The 25,397-nt window shown below is 46.7% G+C and overlaps 1 protein-coding gene across 3 annotated transcripts in view; it reads left to right on the top strand.

Moving 5' to 3' along the window:
* Positions 1 to 25,022, top strand: part of SCML4 (Scm polycomb group protein like 4) — a 93,937-nt gene extending 68,915 nt beyond the window's left edge. The window contains exons 1-4 of one of the 3 annotated variants that reach the window (XM_045544123.1): positions 1,976 to 2,082; positions 11,503 to 11,793; positions 21,434 to 21,579; positions 23,807 to 25,022. In XM_045544123.1, coding sequence (XP_045400079.1) covers positions 11,547 to 11,793; positions 21,434 to 21,579; positions 23,807 to 23,932 — 519 coding nt within the window. In that variant the 5' untranslated portion in view covers positions 1,976 to 2,082; positions 11,503 to 11,546 and the 3' untranslated portion in view covers positions 23,933 to 25,022. Of the gene's footprint in view, positions 1 to 1,975; positions 2,083 to 10,199; positions 10,255 to 11,502; positions 11,794 to 21,433; positions 21,580 to 23,806 lie in introns of those variants that run through there. The other 2 variants (XM_045544122.1, XM_045544121.1) reach the window with 2 other exon arrangements.
* The last annotated feature ends 375 nt before the right edge of the window (positions 25,023 to 25,397 follow it).

The raw sequence follows: 25,397 nt of genomic DNA, 5'->3' as shown, positions 1-25,397 counted from the left end.
TTCTTCCTACAAGGCTGACCTCAGGAATTCTCTGAAAGACACCCTTCCTTCTACCTCATGCCTTCTCCTCAAATAACAAGATCTACTGGAAATCTCGTTTGTTCCATGAGGCTAACCATCCTCCAGGAGACACCCCCACTCCTCAACTCTCCGCCAGCCACTGGAGCTGGCCAGACGAAGCTGGGGCTCCTGGCCTCTCTGCCAGGCAGCTGTGTCCGAGTCCACTGCACAAGGTCTTCTGTGTCTCTGCCGGGCTCTGGCCTCTGATGGAAGAGTAGATCCATGGTCTAGGCATCTGAGACGATCCAAGGGGATAGAAACCACGTTCTCTGCTTTATACATCCGAACACAGAAAACACAAGGATGGTGGAAACAGAGGGACCGAGAACGTGAGATGTAGCCGTTCTAAACCTCCAGGGCCCACAGTGGCTGTACTGGAGACTCCAGCCACCCCTTTCGGTTGCCTCCCTGGAACATACCTGAGCCCCCGTTGGGAGCCCTGAGGCCATATCTGCAGGTTATCCACACCCCTTTGTGCTGGCCGTGCACCAGAACTAGGGTTAAAATGACAAACCATGCCGAGAAGAACTGAAATAGCTTAGGAAACCCAGTAGGCCTCTAAGATTAACCTCCTAAACTCCTATTAGTGTATGCTTTCCAGGTCTCATTCATAAGCAATAAAGTCTTTGCTGAAAAAAAAATAGATACTTCCTGGCAGAGAATTGGGCATATATTCTATAGCAGATACATCCTAGCTACTACTGCATTAACAATGACAACTTCCAGTCTGGACATGCAGAGCCAAGAGGAATGAAACAAATTCCTTTTCCTGCTTGCATTAGTTAGCTTTTGCTGTGTAACAAATTACACCCCAAAACTTAGTGGCTTAAAATAACATTTATTACGTCACTGTTCCTGTGGGTCAGGCATCCAGGCGCAGCTCACCAGGGCCTCTAGGTCTCTCACGAGGCTACAAGCAGCTCGAAGTTCAGCCAGGGAAGGACTCACTTTCCCAGCTCATCCACGTGGTGGTTGACTGGATCCAGTTTCCCACGAGCTGTTGGTCCCTTGCCAGGTGGGCCTCTCCACCAAGCATCTCTGGGCACGGCAGCCTGCTTCACCGGAGGGAGCAGGACTGAAGGGCTGTGAGCCTTCCTCAACGTTGACACGTCCCTTTAGAACTGAAACTTGCATGTGTGTCCTCTCTTCCAGGGACTTCAACATTTTCCCAATTCAGGACTGCTTTTAATTTCCCTGAAGTTCTATGAAAGACCAAAAAATGTGGGGGCTGTTGAGGAAACAGCCGTGACTGCAGAATGTCCCCCCTCCTTCCCCTACCTCTTGGAAATCCTCATCAGCCTTGGCAAAGCGGCAAGATCATATGGCAGCTGGTTCTGGAACCTGCCCTCCTCGTGCGATGGACAGGGCACTTACTACTCCAAACAGCTGACTTTGGTCAAAATTTCCAAAGGAGGAAATCAACCCCCAGGCTCAGAACAAAGTCTCAGGCAAACCAGAAACATCCAAGAGGATTAAAGACGTTCAAGTGTCAGGCATTAAAATTATGGCTGGTTTCTGTGCATCTCATTAGAGGAGAAAAAATATAAATGAACTTAAATGGACCAGAGGGGAGTCGTAAGGGACCCTAAGGGCTGCGTGATCTGAACATCAGAGACAACCTTAAAGAGAAAATCTATACTGGCCAGAGACCAAGTTAATGGAAAATTTAATTGAAGTGAATGAAATGCTCAGCCTCATAGGTGGTGTGGCCTGGTGCCCTTTGAACCAGAAAGGCTGAGCCAAGAGGCCACAGAGGGCCCTAAGGGAAAACGAGCTTATCTGCAAGAACAAGGGGCGGGACCGAGCCTGAGAAAAGAAAACCTGCAAACCTCCACCGCAGCCTCAAGAAAGGCTGCACGCGGGGAGGGAGGAAATCTTCCGGTTTCTGCCACCAGCAAGTCCCTTAGAGGTCCGCAACAGAAGTCCCCTCTGCGTCCCACAGCACCAGCACGTGCTGGGAGCCGGAGGCCCTCCAGAGGAGAGTGGGAGAGGCTGCCAGGTGGCAGAGACAAAACCTCCAAGGTAGGCACCGACGCGCCTGTGTCCGGGCTCTGAGTGAAACAGGTGCAGGGCGCCCGGGCAGCGCTGGTGCTCCCTGGGCCCTCTCTCCTGCCCTGCAGCTCTGCCCCCTCCCGCAGGTCTGCTGCTCTGCTGCTCTGTGGGCCAGAGCTCACGGGCTGGGCTCTCTCAGCGGGCACCTGGCTAAGCCCCGGATGGGGGCTCCCCCACGGCATCACTGGCTTTTCTAATCCCGTTGTCAGGGCTGGGATCTGTGGTGCTGCCACCTTCTTCAGCAGCGAGCCGAGCTGTGCACACTGGAGCCCTCTGCACGCTGGCCACAGCCTGGGCAGGGCCACACGGCCGGCTGGGCTGGGCGGTCCTGCTAAGGGCCTGGCGAACTCCAAGAAAGGCAGGGGCTGCCGGCCTAGGGGAAGGTGGCAGTGCTGACTACGGCAAGAGTTCACTCTGTGCAGCTGCTCCCTCAACTGGGAAGTTAGGACTGGTGCCGCGAAATGAGCTGGGGAGCAGAGCGGGTGTGTGTGTGTGTGAGTGAGAGACAGAAACAGAGACAGAGACAGAGGAGACAGACAGAGAGAACTGTTCAGAGACGAGAAAGAATAGTATCTAAGACTCTGGAATATTTTTAGTTTTTATCGCCCAAATACGTATTATATGAGAATAATTGCAGATGGTGGTAGTGTTGCTTTTCAAGGCTCCATTTGGTTAGAGAATCTAAGTAAAATGCCAATTTAATTTTCAAAATACAATCAATAGTCCAAGCTCACTTAACTGTGAGCAGTTAAATCTTGCGTCCTAAATCAGAAGAGAACTAAAACTTTGTTGAGTGATTATAGTGTAATACACACAGGCCCTTTTTCCTCTCTGGCTGCTCTCTGTGCTTTGGGACTTTCTCTTTCTCTCTCTGGCTCTTGGTTTTCTTCTTCCTGCACCTCTTCCTCTCTCTGCTTCTCTCTTTGGAGGTTCACAACGGACCCTCCAGGACTGCAGCAGGAATGGGCTGCACCAGGGGGTGTCCCGGAAGCCAGGGGTGCAGGGGCATCCTCTAACCTCACCTCCTGCCCCAGGCCTCAGCAGGGGTGATGGAAGGTGGGAGGAGTCCACACACTCTGGACTCAGAACCCTGAAGCTTTGTTCCCCAAATCAGGAGGCTGAGATGAGGTTCAGATTCACATGTACCGGGCATCCCTTGAGGCTTGAGTGGGCTTGAACTCTTCTAGAGTGGTCTTTGGCCTCTCTAATAGGCAGGCTTTATATACAGTGGCTGGAGGGAACCATAGTCCACAAACAGATTAGCAATGGTGAAAAAAGAAATCAGCCTCTCCCCAAAGTTCCCAAGACACTAAACCCTAAAAATGCAGCAGATTTCTTTGAATGTGCCATTTGTGCATTTGCCTTTCTGTTTAAGCATGCTGTTATGATTATACAAAAAACAGATTATTCTTTTTTTTTTTCCTGTAGGAAAGATTTAATGATTTACAAGTGGCAACATTAGTCTCTTGGATGGACACAGAGAGTTATAGAAGTGCTTGAAAAGCCTGTCATTTACCCTGCTTTGTTTAGCTGGTGTTCTGTGCAGCAATTCAATGGCCTTAAATAGAGCCTGGGCTGGATCTCCTTGTTTATGGGAGGTGCCAGGGTAACAAGACAGCTTATTTCAGATAAGGAAGGATTTTGCAAGGGACCAGGAGGAAATGTCCATGAACGTCTTTACCTGTCAGCCCTGCGGTTTGCCAGGAGTCTGTGTGTGGGAGTTAGATCCTCCAAGAGGTCTGCTGGCCCCATCTGCTGTTCGCTCACCAGTGAAGCCACAAAACCGCTTGAAAAGTGTGGTTCTCTCTCTGAACACAAATTTGGTCCTTTCTTTTTTACTTTTCTTTTTTTAAATAGTGGATGTAAGTAACAAACATATGTCATAATTCAATTAAATTCTTAAGCTACTATAAGTTCTACATACCTATAATTCATCTACGTGTATGTTGGGTGATTTAATGATTTTGAGTAGTATGAAGGATATGTATCCAGCAGTCATTTTTTTTAAATGAAGCATGAGGGACTAGGGCTAGATGTAAGAAGAACTTTCAGGCAATGAGATTTGTCGTACAATGGCCTACCTGTGAGGGAGATTGTAAAACCTCTTTTGTGAAGCTTTTAAATAAGAGACTTGGTTCTCTACCCTAATTTCCTCTCTAGACACCAGATTGCTTGAAGAGAGGGGTTGGAGTTAGCTCACTGCCTTCCAAATGTTCACTTTACCACCGTCACAATTTTTACTACGTATGAGTAACACCTGTAGAACTGTCTGGTAGAGGTATTCCTTTAAGCTGATTCATTTCTTTTAACTGAAGCCTTTGGTCAGCTGGAGCAATGGTATTGTATCAGTGAAATCATTGTTTGATGTGCTAATTGTATTTTGTTGATGTATGTCAAAATATATGACTATAAAAAACCATTTGCCTGTTGTAGGTTGAACTGTATCCTCCAAAAAGATAATATGTTCAAATCCTAATCCCTGGTACCTGTGAGTGGGAACCTATTTGGAAATAGGGTCTTTGCAGATATAGTCAGGTTAAGATGAGGTCGTACTGAATTAAGGTGGGCCCTACCCATGACTGGTGTCCTTAGAAGAAGAGGGAAATTTTGACACAGACACCGACTCCCAGGGAGAACGCCATGACAGAGGCAGGGATTGGAGTGATGTGTCTACAGCCTAGGAACTCCGAGGACTGTCGGCCACCACCAGGAGCTAAAGAGAGGCCAGGAAGGATCCTTGCCTAGAGCCCTGAGAGGGATCGTGGCCCTGTCCCTGCCTTGATTTCATGCTTGTAGCCTCCAGAACTGAGAGAGTGACTTTCTGTTGTTCTAAGCCACCCAGTTTGTGGTAATTTCTGCAGCTGTAGGAAATGAACACACCCATGTTCCACCTAGGGTCGACCCCATCCCACCAGAGGGACACATTTAGGGCCTGGGGAAATGCTGGGCCAGATGCCCTGTGGAGGTCCTTGTACTTCCTCTAGTTGAATGACGATGGCCATCATCACATCAGTCATTTTTATGCTCAGATACGATGTGTCAGCACCCCTATTTATAAAAGTGAAGAGAATTCTGTTATAGTCAGGTTTGAACTGATCAGTTTCCTCAATCTGGAAACCACTGTGGTATGTGCATCTGCACGTGGTCTCTGCAGAGCCGTGTCTGGGGGCTTGGTGGTCTGTGTTGCTGCTGCCCACCTGGGCAGACTTTGGAATCACTGGTGCATCCTTTGCTGGGCAGGGGCCTGTTGCCTGATGCTCTCTGAAGTTGGTTTTCCCTTCTGATTAATTCATTTGCATCATAGCCTAGAGGCTGGCTTTTATCACCTTTGATCTCACCCGTGGTCTTCGTCAGCAGTTTTCAAACCAGTAAAATGTGAGTTCCCTTGTTCCTCATTCCCACTCTTCTTCACAGGGAAACGATCTTCCATCTGCAACTGTATTTCCCAACTGTAGTACAGAATGCAGATTATCTGCATCCTCTACCTTCCACTAGCAGACTTATGTAGGCATATTTAATTTAGATTTAAAATATTTAATAAACAGAATAAATGTTTTCATTTAAGTCTTGTTTTCATTGTTTATCACAAATCTACATAAAGAATTTATAGGTAAGCCTTTTATATTATGAATTTTAATGCATCTTCTGTGTAATGGCAGCCTTACTGCTAACAATGGCCCAAATGTTTACTCAATAAATATTTATCGAGCGCCTCCTCTGTTCCAAGCACCACCAGATACTGTGTGTAGCTTCCTCATATAGACCAGAGCAACTGCCATGTGGGACACAAAAAGGATCAGTGTCCCAGACTGTGAGCACTTTCCAATAAAGGGAACGTAATGACAGCCTTACTGCTTACTGGCTTTAGAGTGAGGCTGACCTGTGGTAGATGCTCAATAAATGTTAGTTTTCCTTTCCCTTTCTCCATTCAGAACACAGACTAATATATGGCTCCACAGCCAGGTCCTTTTCGGAATCTTCCAGCTGACAGCTTCTGACCCAGAGGGAGGAGGTGCAGTAGAGGCCATCGGGGCAAAGGTGCAGAGTCCCAGCTTCCCGAAGTCCCCTTGCAGCACTTCATCAGCCAGGCAGCCTTGGGCACAGAGCTTGCTGCTCAACTTCCTTGTGTCCCATTGGCCAAGCAGTGTTTGTCGGAATTTAGCTGCACAAAACTCTTGAGAATGTGTTCACAGCCTCCAATCTGAAAAACGCTGGGCTTCTGCAAACAACTTTTTTTTTAACAGCTTTATTGCAATATAATTCATATATCATACAATTCACCCATTTAGGGATACAATTCAATGGCTTGTAGTATATTCATGGATATATGCAAGCATCACTACAGCCAATTGTAGAATATTTTCATCACCTCAAAAAATATCCCACATACCTTTTAGCTATCACCTCCTATACCCCCAGCCCCTAAGCAAACACAAATCTACTTTCTGTCTCTATAGATTTGCCTATCCTGGACATTTCATATAAATGCAATCATTTAGTATGTGGTCTTTTGTAGCTGGCTTCTTTTACTTAGTATACTATTTTAAGGCTCATTCACATAGTAACATGTATCAGTATTTCATTCCTTTTTATGCTGAAATAATATTCCATTATATAGATATACCTTATCTTTTTTTTTTTCATTCATCAGTTGAGAGCCATTTGGGTTGTTTCCACCTTTTGGCTATTATGAATAGTGCTGCTGTAAACATTTGTGTACAAGTTTTTATGTAGACATATGATTTCTTTTCTTTTGGGTATATACCCAGGAGTGTAATTGCTGGGTTATATGGTAATTCTACTTTAAGCATCTGAGGAAGTTCCTGGCTGTTTTCCAAAGCAGCTGCACCATTTTATATTCCCACCAGCAGTGTGTGAGAGTTCCAGTTTCTCCGTAGCACCACCAATGCTTGTTGTTCTCCCACCCTTTGATTATAACCATCCTAGTGGGTATGAAGTAGGGATTCACTGTGGTCTTGATTTGATTTGATTAATGACATGGAACATCTTTCATGGGCTTATTGGCCATTTGTATGTCTTCTGGAGAAATATCTATTCAAGTCCTTTGCCGATTTTTAAATTAGGTTGTCTTTTTAGTACTGAGTTGTAGTACTTCTTGACATAGTCTAGACACAAATCTCTTGTCAGGTATATGATTTGCAGATATTTTTCCCTAATTTGTGAGTTGTCTTTGTGCTTTCTTGGTAGTATCCTTTGAAACACAAAAGTTTTGAATTTTGATGAGGTCCAATTTACCTATTTTGTCTTTTGTTGCTTGTGCTTCTGGTATCAAATCTGAGTTTTCTTTGTCAAATCCAAGGTCATGAAGATTGACCCCCTGTGTTTCATTCTAAGAGTTTTACAGTTTCTGCTTTTACATTTGGGGTTTCGATTCAATTTAATTTTTGTATGTGCTTCATTCTTCTGCATGTGGATATCCAGTTGTCTCAGCACCGTTTGTTGAAAAGGCTATTCTCTTCCCCACTGAATGGTCTTGGCACCCTTACACGGTTTTATTTCTGGACTATGAATTCTATTCTACTGATCTGTATGTCTTCCATATGCCAGCACCACATCGTCTTTTTTTTTCTATCAGAGACACTGGCTTTATTTATTCAAAAAACTTTTTAAATTGACGCATAATAAATGTACATGGTTTGGGGACACATGTGATAATTTAATACATTCATATAATTTGTAAGGATCAAATCCATGTAGTTGGGGATATCCATCACCTTAAATATTTGTCTTTTCTTTGTGCTCAAAACATTCAAATTATTCTCTTCTAGCTATTTTGAAACGTACAATAGATAATTGTAAACTATAGTTACCTTACTGATCTTATGAATACTAGGTTTTATTTCCTCTATCAAACCATGTATTTGTACCCATTAATCAATTTCTCTTCATCCCCCTTCCCCCTGCCCCTCCCAGCCTCTGGTAACCACCAATCTACTTTTTGTCTTCACGAGAGCCACTTTTTTAGCTCCCACATGTGAGTGAGAACAGGTGATATTTGTCTTTCTGTGCTTGGCTTATTTCAGTTAACACAGTGACCTCCCACACTGTCTTAATTACCATTGCCTTGTAGTAAATTTTGAAATCAGGAAGAGTAAGTCCTCTATTTTGTTCTTCTTTTTCATGATTGTTTTGGCTATTCTGTGTCCCTTGCAATTCTATGCAAGTTTTAGATCAGCTTGTTAATTTTTACAGAGAAATCAGTCAAGAATCTGACAGGGATTGTGTTGAATCTATAGATCAATTTGAGGAGTATTGTCACTTTAATAAGTCTTCTGATCCATGAACATGGGATTTTTTTCTATTTATTTATATTTTCTTTCAACAATGTTTTATAGTTTTCAGAGTATACGTTTGAGCTTCTTTTGTTAAATTTATTCCTAATTATTAATATTTTCTTTTTAATGTGATTGTAAACAGAATTGTTCTCTTAATTTTATTTAATTATGCATTGTAAGTGTACAGAAATACAATTGATTTTTGTATATTGATCTTGTATCCTGCAACCTTGCAAAACTATTTATTAGTTCCAATAGTTTTTAAAGTAGATTTCTTAGGATTTTGTACATATAAGACATAATTTTACTTCCTTCTTCCCAACATAGATGACTTTTTTTTTTTTTTACCCAATTGCCCTGGCTGGACCCTCCAGTACAATGTTAATATAAGTAGCTAGAGTTAATGTAAGTAGACAACATCTTGTCTTGTTCCTGATCTTAGGGAGACAGTATCTAGTCTTTCACCATTAACTATGTTAGCTGTGGCTTGTTTGCAGATACCATTTGTCAGGATGAGGAAATTCCCTACTATTCCTGGTATGTTGAGTGATTTTTATCATGAAGGGTGTTGGATTTTGTCAAACATTATTCTGCATCTATTGAGATGATGATGTGATCCTTGTTTTCTTAAATTCTATTAATATGGTATATTATATTAACTGATTTTCAAATGTCGAACCTATCTTGCATTCCTGGAACAAATCCTACTTGGTCATGGTGTATACATCTTTTTTACATGTTGCTGGATTCAGTTGCTTGTATTTTGTTGAGGATTTCTGCATCCATATAAATAAGAGAAAGTGATCTATAGTTTTCTTGTGCTGTATCTGTCTGGTTTTGGTATCAGGGTAATACTAGCATCATAGAATGAGTTGGAAAGTATTCCTTCCTCTTCTATTTTTTTGGGAGAATTTGTGAATAATTAGTATTACTTTTTCTTTAAATGTTGATAGAATTTATCTGAGAAGTCAAATGGGCTTGGGCTTTCTTTGTGGGTACTTTTCTGATTACTAATTTAATCTCTTCACTTGTTACAGGTCTACTCAAATTGTCTACTTATTCTTGAGTCACTTTTAGTGGTTTGTCCATTTTATCTAATTTTATCTAATTTACTGGCATCCAGTTGTTTATAGTACAGACAGTTCCTGACTTTAGATGGTTAGCCTTATGATTTTTTGACTTTATGATGGTGTGAAAGCAATGACATTCAGTAAAAACCATACTTCAAGAACCCATACAATAATTCTGTTTTTCAATTTCAGTATAGTATTCAATAAATTACATGAGATATTTAACACTTTATTATAAAATAAGGTTTGTGTTAGATAATTTTGCTCAACTGAAGGCTAATGTAAGTGTTTGAACATGTTTCAGGTAGGCTAGGCTATTTTGTTTAGTAGGTTACGTATATTAAATGTATTTTTGACATGATGTTTTCAACTTATGTTGTATTTATTCAGTCATAACCCCATTGTAACTCAAAGAGCATCTATATTCCTTAATAATCTTTTTTTTATTTCTGTAAGATTGGTAGTAATGTCCTCTCTTTCATTTCTGATTCTAATAATTTGAGTTCTCTCCCTTTCTCTCTCTCTCTCTCCCCCTCCTTTTTTTGTGGGGAGGGGGAACAATCTAGCTAAAGTCTTGTCAATTTTGTTGGTCTTTTCAAATAATCAGCTTTTGGTTTTATTGATTTTTCTCCATTCGCTTTCTATTTTTCATTAAATTATTTTTTGCTAAATTCTTTATTATTTTCTTCCTTCTATATGCTTTAATTTGCTCTTTTTTCAGGTATCTTAAGATGGAAGATTAGGCTTTTAATTTGAGGTCTTTCTTCCTTTTTAATGTAAGTATTTATAGCTATAAATTTACCTCTAAGCACTGCTTTAGCTATAGCCCATCTGCAATGGCTTTTATTATTTCCAGGCAAGTTTCATGTCTGTCCCCAACTGTGAGAAGATCTGCTATCTCCCCTAATAAAATCAAGTCTTAATCTTCAACATTTACATTGTGGAAAGAATCCACACATGGAGAAAACATCTGGATCTAGTGGCCTCAAATGTATTTCGCCTTGCCAATCAATCCTGGAGGATCCATTGATTTTTTTTTTTTTTTTGTGGCTGATTGCATTTTCTTTGGGAATATCAAGATCTGTTTTGATAGTGTCTAACATACAGATAATTATTGATGGGGCTAAGTAGACATGAACTTGTCTGAGGTAGAAGGGACTAGATTAGTTTACTTTTTCTTTTGATCCCCTTAATTCCTCTGGACTTTGTAAAAAAAAAAAAAACCATAAAAACAAAAACAAACAAAAAACAAAAAACACTATTTGGCCACAGGTATAGCTCATAGAGTTCAACAGGCTGCAAGGTTGAGCTTTAAAACTGTAGATTTTAAATTTACCTGGGACTTGGGGGGAGCTGGTGATGAGGTTGGCAGAGTCTTGAGGGCCTCTGCTCCCCCTGCACTTTAGATGAGCTCTTTGGCTCTCATGCGTAGGGTTGGGGGAGGGCCATGGGGCTGTCCAGACCAGCACTTGCATCCCTGGTTGTTATCTGTGGCAGAGGGTGGCCGCCCTCATGTGTATTGGGACTAAAAGTGTGGGGAGAAAGCACCATGGCAGCTGTGTCACCACCCGGGCCAAAGTTGTTTCTCTTAACACTGGGGCATTGTGACTCCTGCTTAATGCCCCCCGCCCCGCCCCAGGGAGCCCTGGGCCAGGTGAGGGAGGCAGTGGGGGGCAAAGAGGGGAGCAGAGAGACTCTAATAAGCTGGCAAAGGCTGCCAGGAGGGCAAGCCACTGAGGGAGAAAGAGCTGGGTTTTGGTTTTAATTTCAAGTCATCTATAGCCAAAATCATTCCTTTTTCCTCTAAATATGGAGGGGCACATCTCCCAAATCCTACTAGAATGTGCTCAATCTGCTGACAGGTATGCTATTTGCAATTATGTTATGGGGATCATTTCTCCTCGTCTCCCATCCTCAGCATAGTGTGACTGTGCTGCCAGGGCAGGGTTTTCCCAGACGGAGGGTCAAGTAGCTTCCTGAATTGCTCTCTGATCTCTGCTTCTCTGCACTGCCTTCTTGCTTAGCCAAGACCATCACCACTGAAGAGTGCCTGGTGGACCCAGTGGGCATGAACCGCTACGGCGTGGACCCCTCTGCCTCCGCCTTTAACCACAGGGGCTCCTTGCCCCCCTCCTCCTCGCTGTACTGCAAGAGGCAGAACTCTGGAGACGGTCACCTTGGGGGAAACCCTGCTACCACTGCTGGTGGTCCCCGCATCAACCCCATGTCCTCTGGAGGCCCCCCAGCACTGGGGCTGAGGCCCCCAGCCTCCAGCCCCAAGAGAAATGGGACCACTCTGGAAGGAAACAAATGTGGTAATGTAATGCATGCACCAGCTTCCCGTGACTCCACTTGCTCTGCTCTTGCCCTGGGAACGCTGCATGTGGGGGAGGGGAGCGTGGCTGTTTAACATGGGACCACCAGGAAGTTAGAAGTTTCCACAAGCCCCTTCATGGATTTTTGTTGTTCTCAAAAACAGCCGTCTGAACCTTTGACCATAAGCAAAGAAAATGGTGTATTAGGGTAGGCTAGGCTGTAGGAATAAGCAGACTCCAAAATGTACACGGGCTCAAATACCAGAGAAAGTTTTGTTCAAGTGTCCAAGGTAGATGCTCCTAGTTGGCGGATGTATTTCAATTTAGGGACCCAGGCTTTGTGCATTTTGTGGCTCTGCCATGCCCTGCAGCCTCCATGCCCCACGTAGTGAATAGAAAGGGGGAGGGGGAGTGGAGACGGTGGGGCGAGTGGAGACAGCACACAGGCTGCCCTGGAGTGACACGTATCACTTCCACTCACTGCCCATCGGCAACAGCTGGTCATTTTGCCTCACTGAACTGTAAGGGGGTCTGGGAGGCCAGCTCTGTGCTCAGGAAAAAGAAGCACCGGGCTTTGGTAAAGAACCGTCTCTTGCATGGTGGGTGACACTTGCAGGTACAGATACACAGGCATAAGCAGAGTGCAGCGACATTCTCACAGTGCTGGCTGTAGCACACTGCGGTCTCACCGCTGCAGAAAGCTTGTTGGAATGCAGTCTAGAACATGCTTAGAGGGATATAGGATTGCAGGAATAGCTTGGAGGCCATTTTGATTGATGTTTTAAAAAATCATTTTCAGTATTTTGTTAATGAATAGAGGCCATAGAGCCTAGTGGATAACTGTGATAACTGACCCTGTGATCTTCTGCAAGTCTGAACTTCTCTGTGCCTCAGTGTCCTCACCTGTAAAACTGGGATAATAGTAATGGCAGTACCTGCCTCATCGGATTGGTAGGAGGATTAAATAAGTTCATATGTGAATTTAGCACAAGGTCTAGGATGTGGGAAGAGCTCGATAAACGTTAGCAGCCGCAGAGTAGACCACTTTAACACATCCTCAGCAGATCGCTGCCCATCAGCTCCGCGGCCGAGCACTGCCAAGAGAAGAGGCGCCCCGTGGACCAGTCCTGGACATTGCCATACGGGGCCATCAGCCAGGTGGAAGACATCAGTGGGCAGAGCACCATTTCCCAGAGGAGAGAGACATTGTTCCACCTGATTCCTAAGAACAAGAGAAAGGGACAAGACCTGGCACAAACCAACATCTTAAAGTAAACGAGGGGCAGGATTTATTTCATAGGTTTGTCCCCAGAGTCAGTGCAGTATCTGGCACATGCTAGGTGTAGAATAAACGTTCATCGTGGCTGTACCTCCTGGTGCCCCCTGCTTGTCAAAACCCTCATCCTGGTGTCCCTCTGCCAGAAAGAGAAAGGGTGTCTCTTTCTCCCACCCTCTTCTCCACCCATTTCCATGTTCTCTGGGTGCCGATCACAGGACACCATGCTGACTGAGTTGACTTATAATCCTGAGGGTGATGCCCCTTTTTGAAAAGGAGATATTTGCTCTCCCACTCACATTGGTGAAATCCATCTGTCTTAAGTGCAGGATTGCAAGCAGTGAGAGGGAGGCAAGATTTGGTTGGAGAGAATGTCTATCACTCAATCAAGAATTGTCTCCCTCCCTCAGTCCATCTGGTGACTCTGGGGTAGGGTCACCTTCAGAGAGTCTCAGTGTAGCTCCTGTGGCCCTGGTCCCGCACTGCCTCCTGCCAGCTGAGCCCTGGGATGCCCTCCTGCCCTTCACTGTTACCCACAGCCCAGCCCTTCGCTCTCCTGGAATTACTCCGTCACCCTCCCTCCGGCACTGACTGTGAGGAAGCTCTCTCTGCCAGCTGGTGGCATCCCACGAAGTCCCCCTGGCTCAGGCCTTCTGCCTCTCAGGATCTTGGTGAGATCATAAAAGAGAGCCCATCAGGGCCAGCTGCCCTCCACTCTGAGCACAGCAATTAAGAAATATTAGAGAGAACCTTGCCTGAGACCCTGAAAATCAGAGTTGTTCATAATCAGCAGGACCTCATGGGGCTGTGGGATGTTTAAAAATCACAAAGCCACCCAACCTCCTTGAAGGAAAGCTGCTACATGACCGTGGTTGAGCCTCTGCGGTACCCTGAAGAAAAATGGAATTATGCACCCTTTGTAGGTGCATTAACTCTTTAATGCTGCGAGGTTTCCTTTTAACCAGTGCTAAATGAAACCGCAGGTACCAGACAGCCAGTTAGCCATGCACATTCTCAGCAGCAAGACGAAAGAAGTGGGGAGAAGGGGACGCAGAGTAGCACCAGCGTCTCTGCTTGCGTCTCATTGGCCACTCGCTGCAAGGGAAGCCGAGAAATGTGCTTTTAATCCCAGGCAACCATGATTCCAGGTAGATACCAGGGATTCTGTTACAAAGGAGGAAGTGGGAAAAAATTGGGTAGGCAACTGGAAGGCCCAGCCATACCTCCATGGAAACGTTCACTCTCTCCTCTTTCTGTCCCACGGCATTTTGTTTCCTCATCTCTAGGACTTGCTGTGTCCCATCCTACAGGAGGGACCAGACTCTCAGCTTCGTGGGGTCTGTCAGTCACATTTGAAACCTCATAGCTCCAGCAAAGGGGGCTTGTTTGAGGCCTGTATTATACTGTCATTCATTGAGCACCTACTATGGGGACAGATACTTTCCAGGCATTATTTATGATTTGTTACGTTTCTAATTTACTATTTATAAGAAGAAGTTATTATTGTATTTAATTAATTAATTTATTTATTTAGAGACAGAGTCTCGCTTTGTTGCCTGGGCTAGAGTGCCATGGCGTCAAGCTCACAGCAACCTCAAACTCCTGGGCTTAAGCAATCCTTCTGCCTCAGCCTCCCAAGTAGCTGGGACTACAGGCATGCGCCACCATGCCCGGCTAATATTTTTTTCTATATATATAATTTTAGCTATCCAGATCATTTGTTTCTATTTTTAGTAGAGACGGGGTCTCACTCTTGCTCAGGCTGGTCTCAAACTCCTGACCTCGAGCAATCCTCCTGCCTTGGCCTCCCAGAGTGCTAGGATTACAGGCGTGAGCCACCATGCCCGCCCTATTTAATTTAAAGATAAAGAAAGTAAGGATCAAGAAGCAGTCAATGAAGTGCCAGGATTTGACTTTGACGGATTCCCAAGCCTGTGTGTTTCAAAACCATACCAGGGATCTTCCAACCACGCTTGATGGATTTCCAGGGGTTCCTTTGAGGTTCTAGGGGATGGGGAAGAAGGGATGAGAGATGCAGGACTCCAGGCCCCCTGCCTGTCTTTAACCAGGGCCTTGTCACATTTGCAGAGCGGGGTTCTATGTGTGCTTTGCTTGAACAAAATTGGCACAGCTTAAAATGTTTAGAAACCATGGAGATTAACCGTGGCAAATTCAGTGGCAGTATATTAAAGTAGGAAAGGAAACCACTCACCCATTTCTCACCTGGCTGTCAGCCTGGTGCCTGCTGGGGGCCCTCTAGAAGGCTGCATTCCCCCACCCCCCACCGCCCTGCGCAAAGGGCTGCTCAATATTGCTCTGAAATTGCACCCCACGTAAAAGCAGTTGGCATCAAGAGACCATACCTCTTTACGAGGGTTTGGCTCAAGTCATAAACCCTGGGAAAGACCTGGAAATGGATTTCCCCCCCACGGTGCTAATGAAAATAGTTTAAAACCACAGAAGGCAGAAAACTGCACAAGGCTGCAGGCAGGGGGGTAAGTGTTGATGACACGGCAAACTTCTCATCCTCTCTCAGGTGATACTTACCTTTGCCTCCTGCAGTCTTGATTTACTGTGCCTCTCTCCGCTGCCAGTGACCTCGGAAGGGAGGTGTTCACAGGGCAGACTTCCCCGGTGTTTGCTGACGCTCTGGTGAAAATGTGAGAGCTCTTCCCTGTCTCTCATCCAAGATATAATCACCAAGAGCTATTATAGAAAGAGGTTTTGGGTGGCAGAACCTTCCTGACTTTTGCATTAGCAGGACACGCTGTAGAATTCCCAACCACTATGAGGTCAAAGGTTCAGAATCAAGAAACAAAGTAAATCTGACATTGTTATTACAAGCCAAATGCTTCCCGTGGGTTGGATTTTGCTTCCATCGGGCATGGCAGGGCATGGCATCGGGTGAGGGGCAGAGACAGGTCAGCCAGAGAAAGAAGAATGCGGACCACGCTGTTTGGGAGGAGGTGGCATGGGTAAGGGTGTGGCAGGAGCTGATTCATTGCGGGGAGAGAAAAGAGCCTGTGCAGGGACACTGAGGACAAGTACGCTGGAAGATATGGGATCCAACCAAGCAGACTGGGCTTCACTCCGTAGTAATCGTAAACCAGACATTTCTGAACAGGGGAGTGAGGCGATGGCCGTAGGATTTAGGACGATGGATCTCCTGGCCATAAATGGAATGGCATAATAATCATAATTAGAAGAATAGCAACTGCCTCATGATTAATTCTGATCATTTAATGCTTCACTACATTATGCCATTTAATCCTTGCAACCGTCCGACAAGGTAAGGGTTTGGAGGCGAGGCGACTGGGAGAGGCTTTGGTCAGTCTAGTCAGCAGATACTCACGAGCACAATGTGCCAGGGGAGCCTCTCAGGTCTGAGGATGGAGCTTCAGACAAGGCAGGCCCGGGCTCTGTTCTCGGAGCATGTGCGATTCCGGAGAGACAAACGTTAACAAATGATTGCACACTTTTAATTACAGTTATTGCTGCAAAGGAAAAGTGTGGATGCTGTGACTGAGTCCGGGTGCAGGGGGTTGCTGAGCCTGCTCTTAGGAGACAGTCCAGGCTTCCCAGAGAAGTGGCCGTGCAGACGCCTAGAATGGGCAGCAGGAGATGGCCAGGGAGGGGCCGTGGGAGGAGGGTGGCCGGACACTTCCCGGCAGAGGGCACGTTGTGTGCCAGGATGTCGCAGTGCCTGCTGGTGGCCAAGGAGGAATCCCGCTCAGCGCAGCCTGACTCCCAGCCCAGGGTCTGTCCCTGTCACCAGAGGCACCCTCTCTTCTCAGACAGGCAGGCCAGCTGGTCTTGAAGAATTTGAAGGAAAACCTGATTGAAATCTAAGGATTGGCCACGCTCTCCTCTCTGTTGTCTCTCTCACCTCATGGTGTCTTGAAAACTCTAGCATAGAAATAATGAAAAACAACAGTTTCAAACCACCTGATTTTGCCCAGATCACGGGCCAGCCTGGGCCCCTCACACAGGCTACGTGGCCTTGTTCCTAGCAAGGATGCATTCTAGGGAGACCAGATCACTTGGAGATGCTGAGAAGACATCCCCCTCTGCTTCCTGTCCCCTCCCCCATCCCCTGCCAAACCACCAGCTGCCAGAGAGACTGAGAGGCCTCAGGAGCTCACAGGCAGCCCGAGGACACAGCGGTCCCCACTGAAGATGACAGCCTTCCCTTCAAGACACTTCTTGTGGGGCTCCAGCCCTGAGCCACACAGTCACTTCATGCTTAAAATACTCTCAAGAAACAACAAATGACATTCACAATTTATAGATGAAGAAAACGAGGCCCGTGGAGAATGAGCAGAGCCAGGAAGGGACTAGAAGCCTGGCCGGGCCATGGCTCCTCATCAGGTGTGGTCACAGGGGGACACACTGACGAGGCAACTCCCTCAGCGTCAACAGCCCGCAGGGTAAAGCAGTTAGACAGCATCTCGTAGGAGGAAGGGGCCTGAGAGATCATGCGAACGTCCTTATTTTACATGGAGGAGCGCAGAGAGGTCCCACGGCTGGTGGGTGCGAGGGATTTCTGACTCCCAGCTCGTTGCTCATTCCAGCCTTCCGCCTGACTCCATTGGTAGCAAAAAAGTTTCTCCTGAATTATGAATGAGCAAAAGCAAATTATGTATGTATGTATGAACTTGTAGATGTGTGTAAGAGAGAGATTCACAGACAGTGATACAAGTAACCTCGCTGTGAAAACATCCAGGACTGCTTTTAAACACCGACTCACAGTTATCCTGTTTCTGGCAAATGTGAGCTCAGCTTTAGAAACAACACCACCATGTAATTATGCAGCCATTCATAACCGGGCTTCACTTTTCACTTGTCCCCGGCAGCCCCCAGGGCATGACAGGACCAAGCACAAAGTGCTCCTTGCTGGTTGGAGAGTGCCGCCTTCTCTGACACGTGTCTGGCCAGTGCTTAGCAAGCTCTGTTTGCCCAGGAGCAAGACTTCATCCATCCATCACGTCTTACCGTTGACCTGTCACATCTGCCTGCCCCGGCTGCATCAGGCCGGGCCCATCTGTCTTGCCGACACCTCCGCCGCAGCTGGAGGGGGAGTGGCCGGTGTGTTTATTATCTCTGTGAGCACAGACCACTGCAAAGGCTTTGCAAACCTGACGCTGGAAAGTCCTATTTTTCTTCCTTCTAGAGTGAGTTTATGTGCTTTGGCTCAGGAGCATCTCCCAAGATGTGACTTAGGCTTCCTGCTGCTCTCTGTCTTGTGTGACTAAAAGGCCCCTCAGAGACACTCCTGAGCCAGACCCTGGCTGCGGCCGCTCCGTCCTGGAAAAGCGGAAAGTGCCCACAGCAAGCGCCAGGTACCAGGGACGGAGCCCACTCTGCCAACGCAGTTGCCTCTTCCCTTCCGCAGAGGTCACCTGAGATCCTGCTCCCAAAAGACAGGCCTGGCCCTGTGCTCAGCCCGCAGCTGTGGCCTAGGGGAGAGCACTCCCGGGCCTTGCTCAGAGGACCTTCGGCTCCCTTGGCTGATGCTGTTAATCGGTCTGGGTTTTTTCCCCCTTCCTGTCAAATGCAGGAAATTAGATTTGACCTCTACTCCGATCACTCTAAAATTATTCTTGGCACTAGAGACTTCCAGCCTTTGTAATCAGAGCATCTATTATCACTCTGATTAACGCCGACGGTCTGATGGGGCGGGATCCAAAGGCAAATGCGATTTCCGTGATTCCTCATCCCCATGTTGAGTGCAGATGTCTTTAAATGGAGTGAAATCATCCTTAATAAGCATGCAGAGGGCTCCAGGGTGCATTAACAGTTTCCCAGCAAGATGGCCTGTGCCAAAGCACCTTATGGGACCCCTCCAGGTCCGACAGGGAAAAGGCCGGGAAAAATCTCAAAGTAAATCCAATTCTCAACCGAACCATTATGTATTTAGGATGGACTCAGAAATGTGATGCTGTATTTCTCTCGGCGCTAATGGAGCACCATGCACTTCTCAAGCACGTTAAAAGCAGGAGGGAAAGAGACCAGAAAGCCACTACACCCTGCGATTAAAGAAGGCAAACAAACGTGAAGACCTCACCTTCTTAGAATTATTCTGCAGGGAAGCTGCTTCATTGTTCAGAGCCTCCACGTTTTTCTAGCCTTGAAATAGGATTAAGGATTACCCACAGAAGGCTTTTGTGTACGTTATCTAGACTGTTTCTGCAAAGTATAGTGATTAATTTCACATTTATCAAACTCATATTTACAAATATAGTCATGCTTCACTCAGTGCTTGCAATATGTTCTGAAAAACATGTTACTGGGCATTTTGTTGTGCGAACACAAAGAGTGCAGTTACACAAACCTAGATGGTATAACCTACTATGCACCTAGGCCAAACGGGCTAGCCTGTTGCTCTAGGCTACAAACCTGTACAGCATGTTACTGTACTGGCTATGCAGGCAACTGTAGTACATATCACGAGGCAATAGGAATTTTCAGCTCCATAATAATCTTACGGGACCATGGTCATATATGGGGTCTGTCAGTGACCAAAGAGTCATCATGTGGTGTATGACAACGTGTTTACCCAGAACCATGGAGGACTTGATGGTTATAACCCCTGTAATGAGAGGATCACATTTGCATTTTTCACCAAACACTTCACCAGGACCTGGTACAGAGGAGGTGCTCAGTAAACGTTTGTGGAGTGAATGGGGAGGAATATTCAGGAAATTAGAACCTAACTCAGGGTTATGGAGAAGGACGTAAATAATTGTACTATAAGTGGGAAGCACTTTAAGAACAAAGATTTGAGGTTAAAAGGGGAGGAAGGTGACATGCAGGCTGCAGGGACAGCAAAGTTGCTCATGAAGGTGTCGCGTGTTACCTGGGCTTTGAGGGCTGGTAGAAGGGGGGTGGGAAGGAGAAGGGTAAACGTCTTCTAGAGAGAGCCCAAAGCACCAGCTGAAGGTGGAGAAGGGAAGCTAACGAGACATGCCACTGTAACCAGCGCGCAGACAGGGGGTGCACAGGGGAGCGGGGCTGCAGGGAGGGCGCCCCTGACAGCTCAGTCCTCACGGCTGCTCAGCCCTTCACACTTGATGAGATGGTGCTGGTCAAACCACCAACAGGGGCAGCTCCAGGATCTGTCCTGAGTCTCTCTGGCACCAGAGCTCTCCTCCTCCTCCATCTAGGAAGGAAAGATACCTTGAGACCAAAGAGAGCCCTTGACCTTGAGGTAGAGTGCGGACACAGTGCATAGGCAAGGGGGATCGTGGGGAATGTGAGCGGGAGATGGGCACAGACAGATCTGAGTCTCGGGGAGAGCACGAGGCAGCGGCAGCTGTACGCGCTAGAAAGAAAGGAGCAGGGTGCAAAAAGACCCATTGGGAAACCCCCGCGGGGGGCTGGGTGAGAGGCTGTGGGGTTGGGACGGCAAGGGCGGAAGACCAACATGACAGGCTCCTTCCAAGAGCTTCAGAATCATTAAATGTGGGGAGCAAAGGAGCGGGAGGAGGTAGATAGGAGGAGAAGCTGGCTCTAGGGAAAGAAGGTGAGTTAGTTTGGGTCATACACACAAAAAAATCAGCTCCTAAATATTGCCAGGCATAGAACTCATTACTGTCTTCCTCCTTCACCTGCCCCGAGCCTTTTCATCTGCCGCCTGGGAAATGGCGCTCATGCAACCAGCTGTGGACCAGGCACAGGGTCAGGCCCTTTGGTCAAGGAGTTCACAGTGCAGAGGGGGAGGTCAGGGTACGTGCTCTCACACACCCAGGCGGCTGTGGAGTGCTCGGTGTGTACCTGGGGCAGTGAGTGGGTGCACGTGCACACAAGGGATGGTGCCGAGGATGATGTAGCAGATTTGCACTCCTCAGAGACCAAGAACAAGGACCGAAATGCACCTCAATTCTGCCGTGTCTCTACCATCTCAGTGTGAAGCAAGTGAGGCACAAAGGGCCCAAAGTCATCGGCCTCCCAGCACCACAAGGCCCATTTGGACACAAACTTAGCACACTTGCCCTGGTCACCAAGTACCCGGTCACAGGAGACCCTGGGCTCACTGAGGGACAACTGAGCAGGAGGGGTCTTGAAAACTCTAACTCAGATCAGGGGAGTTTCAGCCTGTTGAAGGAACTCCACCTTCTAGTGCTTCATTCCCTGGGAGAGCGGAGAGCTTGTGCATGGGCGGGTGGGCACTGCCTCCAGGAGTGGCTCTCCATGCTCCAGGCTGCCGGCAGAGCAGCCTTTCCCGGCCACAGGGGGGTCACTCGGGCCACCTCCTTGGATCGAGGGCACTGAGGACCCCTGCCCAGGCCAGGTGGGGCAGGCAGCACCAGGGAGGTGCAGGGGCCTGTCCCCCTACTCACGGCTCCCTCTCTGTGCTCCATCCAGCCTCAAACCCTCCTCTGGACGGGCAGGACGCCAGGCGGCCACGGAGCAGGAACCCCTACAACTGGACCGTGGAGGACGTGGTGTGGTTCGTGAAAGACGCTGACCCGCAGGCTCTGGGGCCCCACGTGGAGCTCTTCAGGAAGCACGTAAGCACGCGAGGCCTGGCCGGGAGGGGCTGGGGGGACAGGCGTGGCGGAGGTGAGGTTTGGGGGCTGTGGCATTCTGGGGGACCTGAACCAAGCCCTAGGGACAACCCCCACACAAGGGAGCCAGAGAGATGAGAGGGGCAGATGCAACACAGGCTTCTCAGAGCAGAACGACCACTTAGTTTTATTTTTAAGAGATATTTGTCCCATCTGTTCTCTCATTTTGGCCTTCATCAGGAGTGCCTGTTCTCCTGCCCATCCATCCGTCTGTCTGTGCATTCAACAAACATTTATAGCGCACTTACAATGTGCCAGGCAAACTGTAATAATAGTGCCTGTTCCTAAACTGCTTTGAGGATGAAATGAGAAAATGCACATAAAGTGTTCGGCATGGTGCTTGGCTCGTAGATAGCCTTCAGTTAGCAGATATTATTCTAATTATTTAAGAGACTCTGAAATATATAAAGATGGCAAATTTTTTTTAAAGGTAAGAATTAATACTTTACCTGACAAGCTTATAATATTAGCTTTGTATCGCTGCTATCAAAATCACCACAAACATAGTGGCTTAATGCAATACAAATTTTTTACCTTACAGCTCTGTAGGTCAGGAGTCTGCCATGGGCCTCACTGGGCTAAGTTTACAGGCTAGTGTGGGAGGTCAGGGTTAGCGTTGTCACACACACAGAGCGCTGGTGTGTCGGCAAGGCCACGTTCCTTTATGGACTTCTAGGGAGCCTGTTTGCCCTCCTCTTCCAGCTGCTAGGTCCACGGTCACTCCTTTGCTCACCTCCCCCACCCCATCCTTAAAGCCAGTAACATCAAACTGAGTTCTCCAGCTGCCACCCCCTTGGTTCTCTCTGCTGATTTCCCTTTCCACTTTTAGGGACCCTCCTGCTTACCTCGTCCCCCGCCCCCATAGTCCAAGCTAATCTCTCTACTTTAAAGTCAGTTGATAATGGCCTCATTCTCCTCTGCCATGTAACCTAACATATTCACAGATTCTCAGGATTCAGCTATAGACATCCTGGGGGGAGTGGAAGGAGCATTGTTCTGCCTACCAGTCAGCATTATTTTTTTCCTCCTTTTTTCCCATTGTACTAGGTGATTCTGTCATGGAAATCATACTCCCAGATCTAGGGAAGATCCTCATCTCAAACACTCACATTTAATCAGGCACATATTTGCCCTTTCCTAACAAAGGGGTCTTGAGACCAAGGACCACGGAGAGGGTTATGTTTAGACAGATTTGGGCAGGGGGAGTCTAGCTCTCTTCCAGGGTGGTAGACACTGGGAATTTAGAACAGTAGGAAATGGGGCTTCTAGGAGGGGCCCACAGATGAGCTTTGCCCACTCTGCCCTTTTGCCAAGGACGCGGAGATTGAGTGATGCAGAGTAGGTGCTCTGTCCATGCTGGCTGGCTGGATAGGTGAATGAGAGGGGCTGGTGACCCTTACACAGTTACCTGAGTCCTGTAACTGTGTCTCTTCTCCCCACCTGAGCACCCCAAATCTCTACCCTTTACCTCCAGGGACTTGAAGATAGCACTATAGGTGAGCGAGGAAACCCCGCCTTGCGAGGACTGTGAATTCAGCATGCGTGCTGGAGGGTTACCGCTTTCAGACACAAGTAGGAGCAGTAACAGGACCTCAGAGGACCAGCTCTTTCCATTAGCAGTTCTTTGTGCTAAACCCTGAGATGAAGCAGGTGCACTATTCAGTGTATCCCACCTAGTGTTATTGACAGGGCTAACACATACATGAAATCCCTCATTGAGTGTAATGGGCAGTTTTGGAATCAGCTAAAGGTAGGAGGGCTCACTAAGAAAAGAAATAAGAGATGAGGGTGATGGATGAAAGTCTGGAATGGAAAGGTAACCTCTAGTTTCAGGTTCTAAGGGATGACACTTCTCCTTTAGCTGAGATTGGATGAGGAGATAAACCTCATATGTGGGCTATTGGGAACATAGGTGGGGTTATGTTTGCTTCCTTCAATCAGGGGAGGGCAGGAATATGAAAGATCCGGTGTATGGAAAGACTCCAGGGAGACAGTAGAAAGAAGAGCAGATAGTATTTGTTTGCTTTAATATTTTAAAAGAAAGAGAATATGCTATCTAAATAAATCCATATGCCCTTGCCACATCCCCTGAGCACACCGTAACCTTGGCCACCACTTGATGACTCTGACCATCTTCTGGGCTTTCTTTTTTCTGATCCTGTTCCACCAGGAGATTGATGGCTATGCACTCTTGTTGCTGAAGAGTGACATGATCATGAAGTACCTGGGCCTGAAGCTGGGACCTGCACTGAAACTCTGCTACCACATTGACAAACTGAAGCAAGGCAAGTTCTGAAGTTTTTCAAAAGATAGAAGCAAAATCTAAAACAACAGATATCAAGATTATCTTCTGCCTTACCAACAGCCAGCCAACATCACAAAATAGATTCTTCTCCCAAAACTAACAGCTACAAAGACTTGGTCTTTTTATAAAACTTGTGCATCTTTGCCTTTTTAAAAATCCAACATGGCCCTTTTCGAAAGACTCGTCTATGTTAATGATTTGCCAAAAACATTATGAAAAGCCTATTATTTATAACATCCCTGATACGTTGGTTGCTCTTAGAGTGGGTCCTATTTGCATAACGAGAGAATGGGGGACTGAATGCTAATGCCAAGGAGAGCCTCGGAGGGCTCCAGGGATGTAAGAAGGACCTCTGTCCCTGCGGGCCCTGCAGGGACACACACCGCAGCACCACCTGCCTCTAACTTTGACCTGGGTACCTACCATTGTGAGCCTTGCTTGACTCAGCTCTGGAAGCTGTCTCTGGGGATGACTGCCTCACCTTGCACTATCTGGAAAACTTGAATTCTTTTGCTCTCTGAAAGAGAATGAAAAAAAAAAAAAAAAAGATCTTTTCTATTCCTAGTTATCTGAAGTTCCGCGTTGCCCCACTAGAGGGCAGACTGCTAAGGAAACTTCAGGACACTCACTGGCTGCAGTGATTACACGGTGCTCAGTGCATGGGTTAGGGTTTCTGTGAGCGAGACCTAGCCTGCACAGAAACCGGGACTTTATTCCCCAGTCAGCACCACAGATCACAGCCTGGGAAGAAACCATCACCTAGAGGGCTCTAGTTCACATCCAGTCGTTACTGACTGACTGATACGCAAGCAGCAAAGGCAAGAATTTGGAAACACGCTCTGCCCAGACGGGGCTTTGGAGTCCCTTCCCTTCCAGAGTCCTTACTGAGGTGTTGATGTGTTGGCATGCTGAAGAATCTTACTGACATTTAGCCATGGGTGTTTCTTTTAAAAAGAAAAAGAAAAAAAAAGTTTCAACTAAGCTTTGAAATGGGAGAGTGCTGATTTCTAGTTACACTGTTATGTAGTTGTATCTGTGGCTAATTTTTCTAGTCCTCAACAAATACACAGACATGCTATTATTGGGTTTAATTTGGTTTACAAATAGGTTTTCCTTCCTCACCGTGGAGTAATAGAAAAAATTGATTTTCTGCCCCTTTGCAGCTGTGTCCAGAGACGGACAATGAATCCACAATTTACTAGGCAGAAGGGAAACCTCTTCTCCGCTGTTCTTTTTATCCTTCTCCTTTCTCTCTTTCCTTCTCTCTCTTTTCCTCCTCTTTCTCACTGAACAGGAAACATATCTTCAAAACGAATTCACTTTTGCCACGGGTGTAACCTCATCCTTAAAAGAACACCTACAGTGTTGGCAATGAGCTGGTGAATGTTAGACTTTGTGATCCCCGGGAGGGTGAGGATTGAGGCTGACTCTGGCCTCCCTTTGCCCACATGCAAAT

Source organism: Lemur catta, chromosome 2 (genome assembly GCF_020740605.2).
Source record: "Lemur catta isolate mLemCat1 chromosome 2, mLemCat1.pri, whole genome shotgun sequence".
Taxonomy (NCBI): domain Eukaryota; kingdom Metazoa; phylum Chordata; class Mammalia; order Primates; family Lemuridae; genus Lemur; species Lemur catta.
The sequence above is the reverse complement of the archived record's forward strand: the minus strand, read 5'-3'. Positions and strand labels throughout refer to the sequence as shown.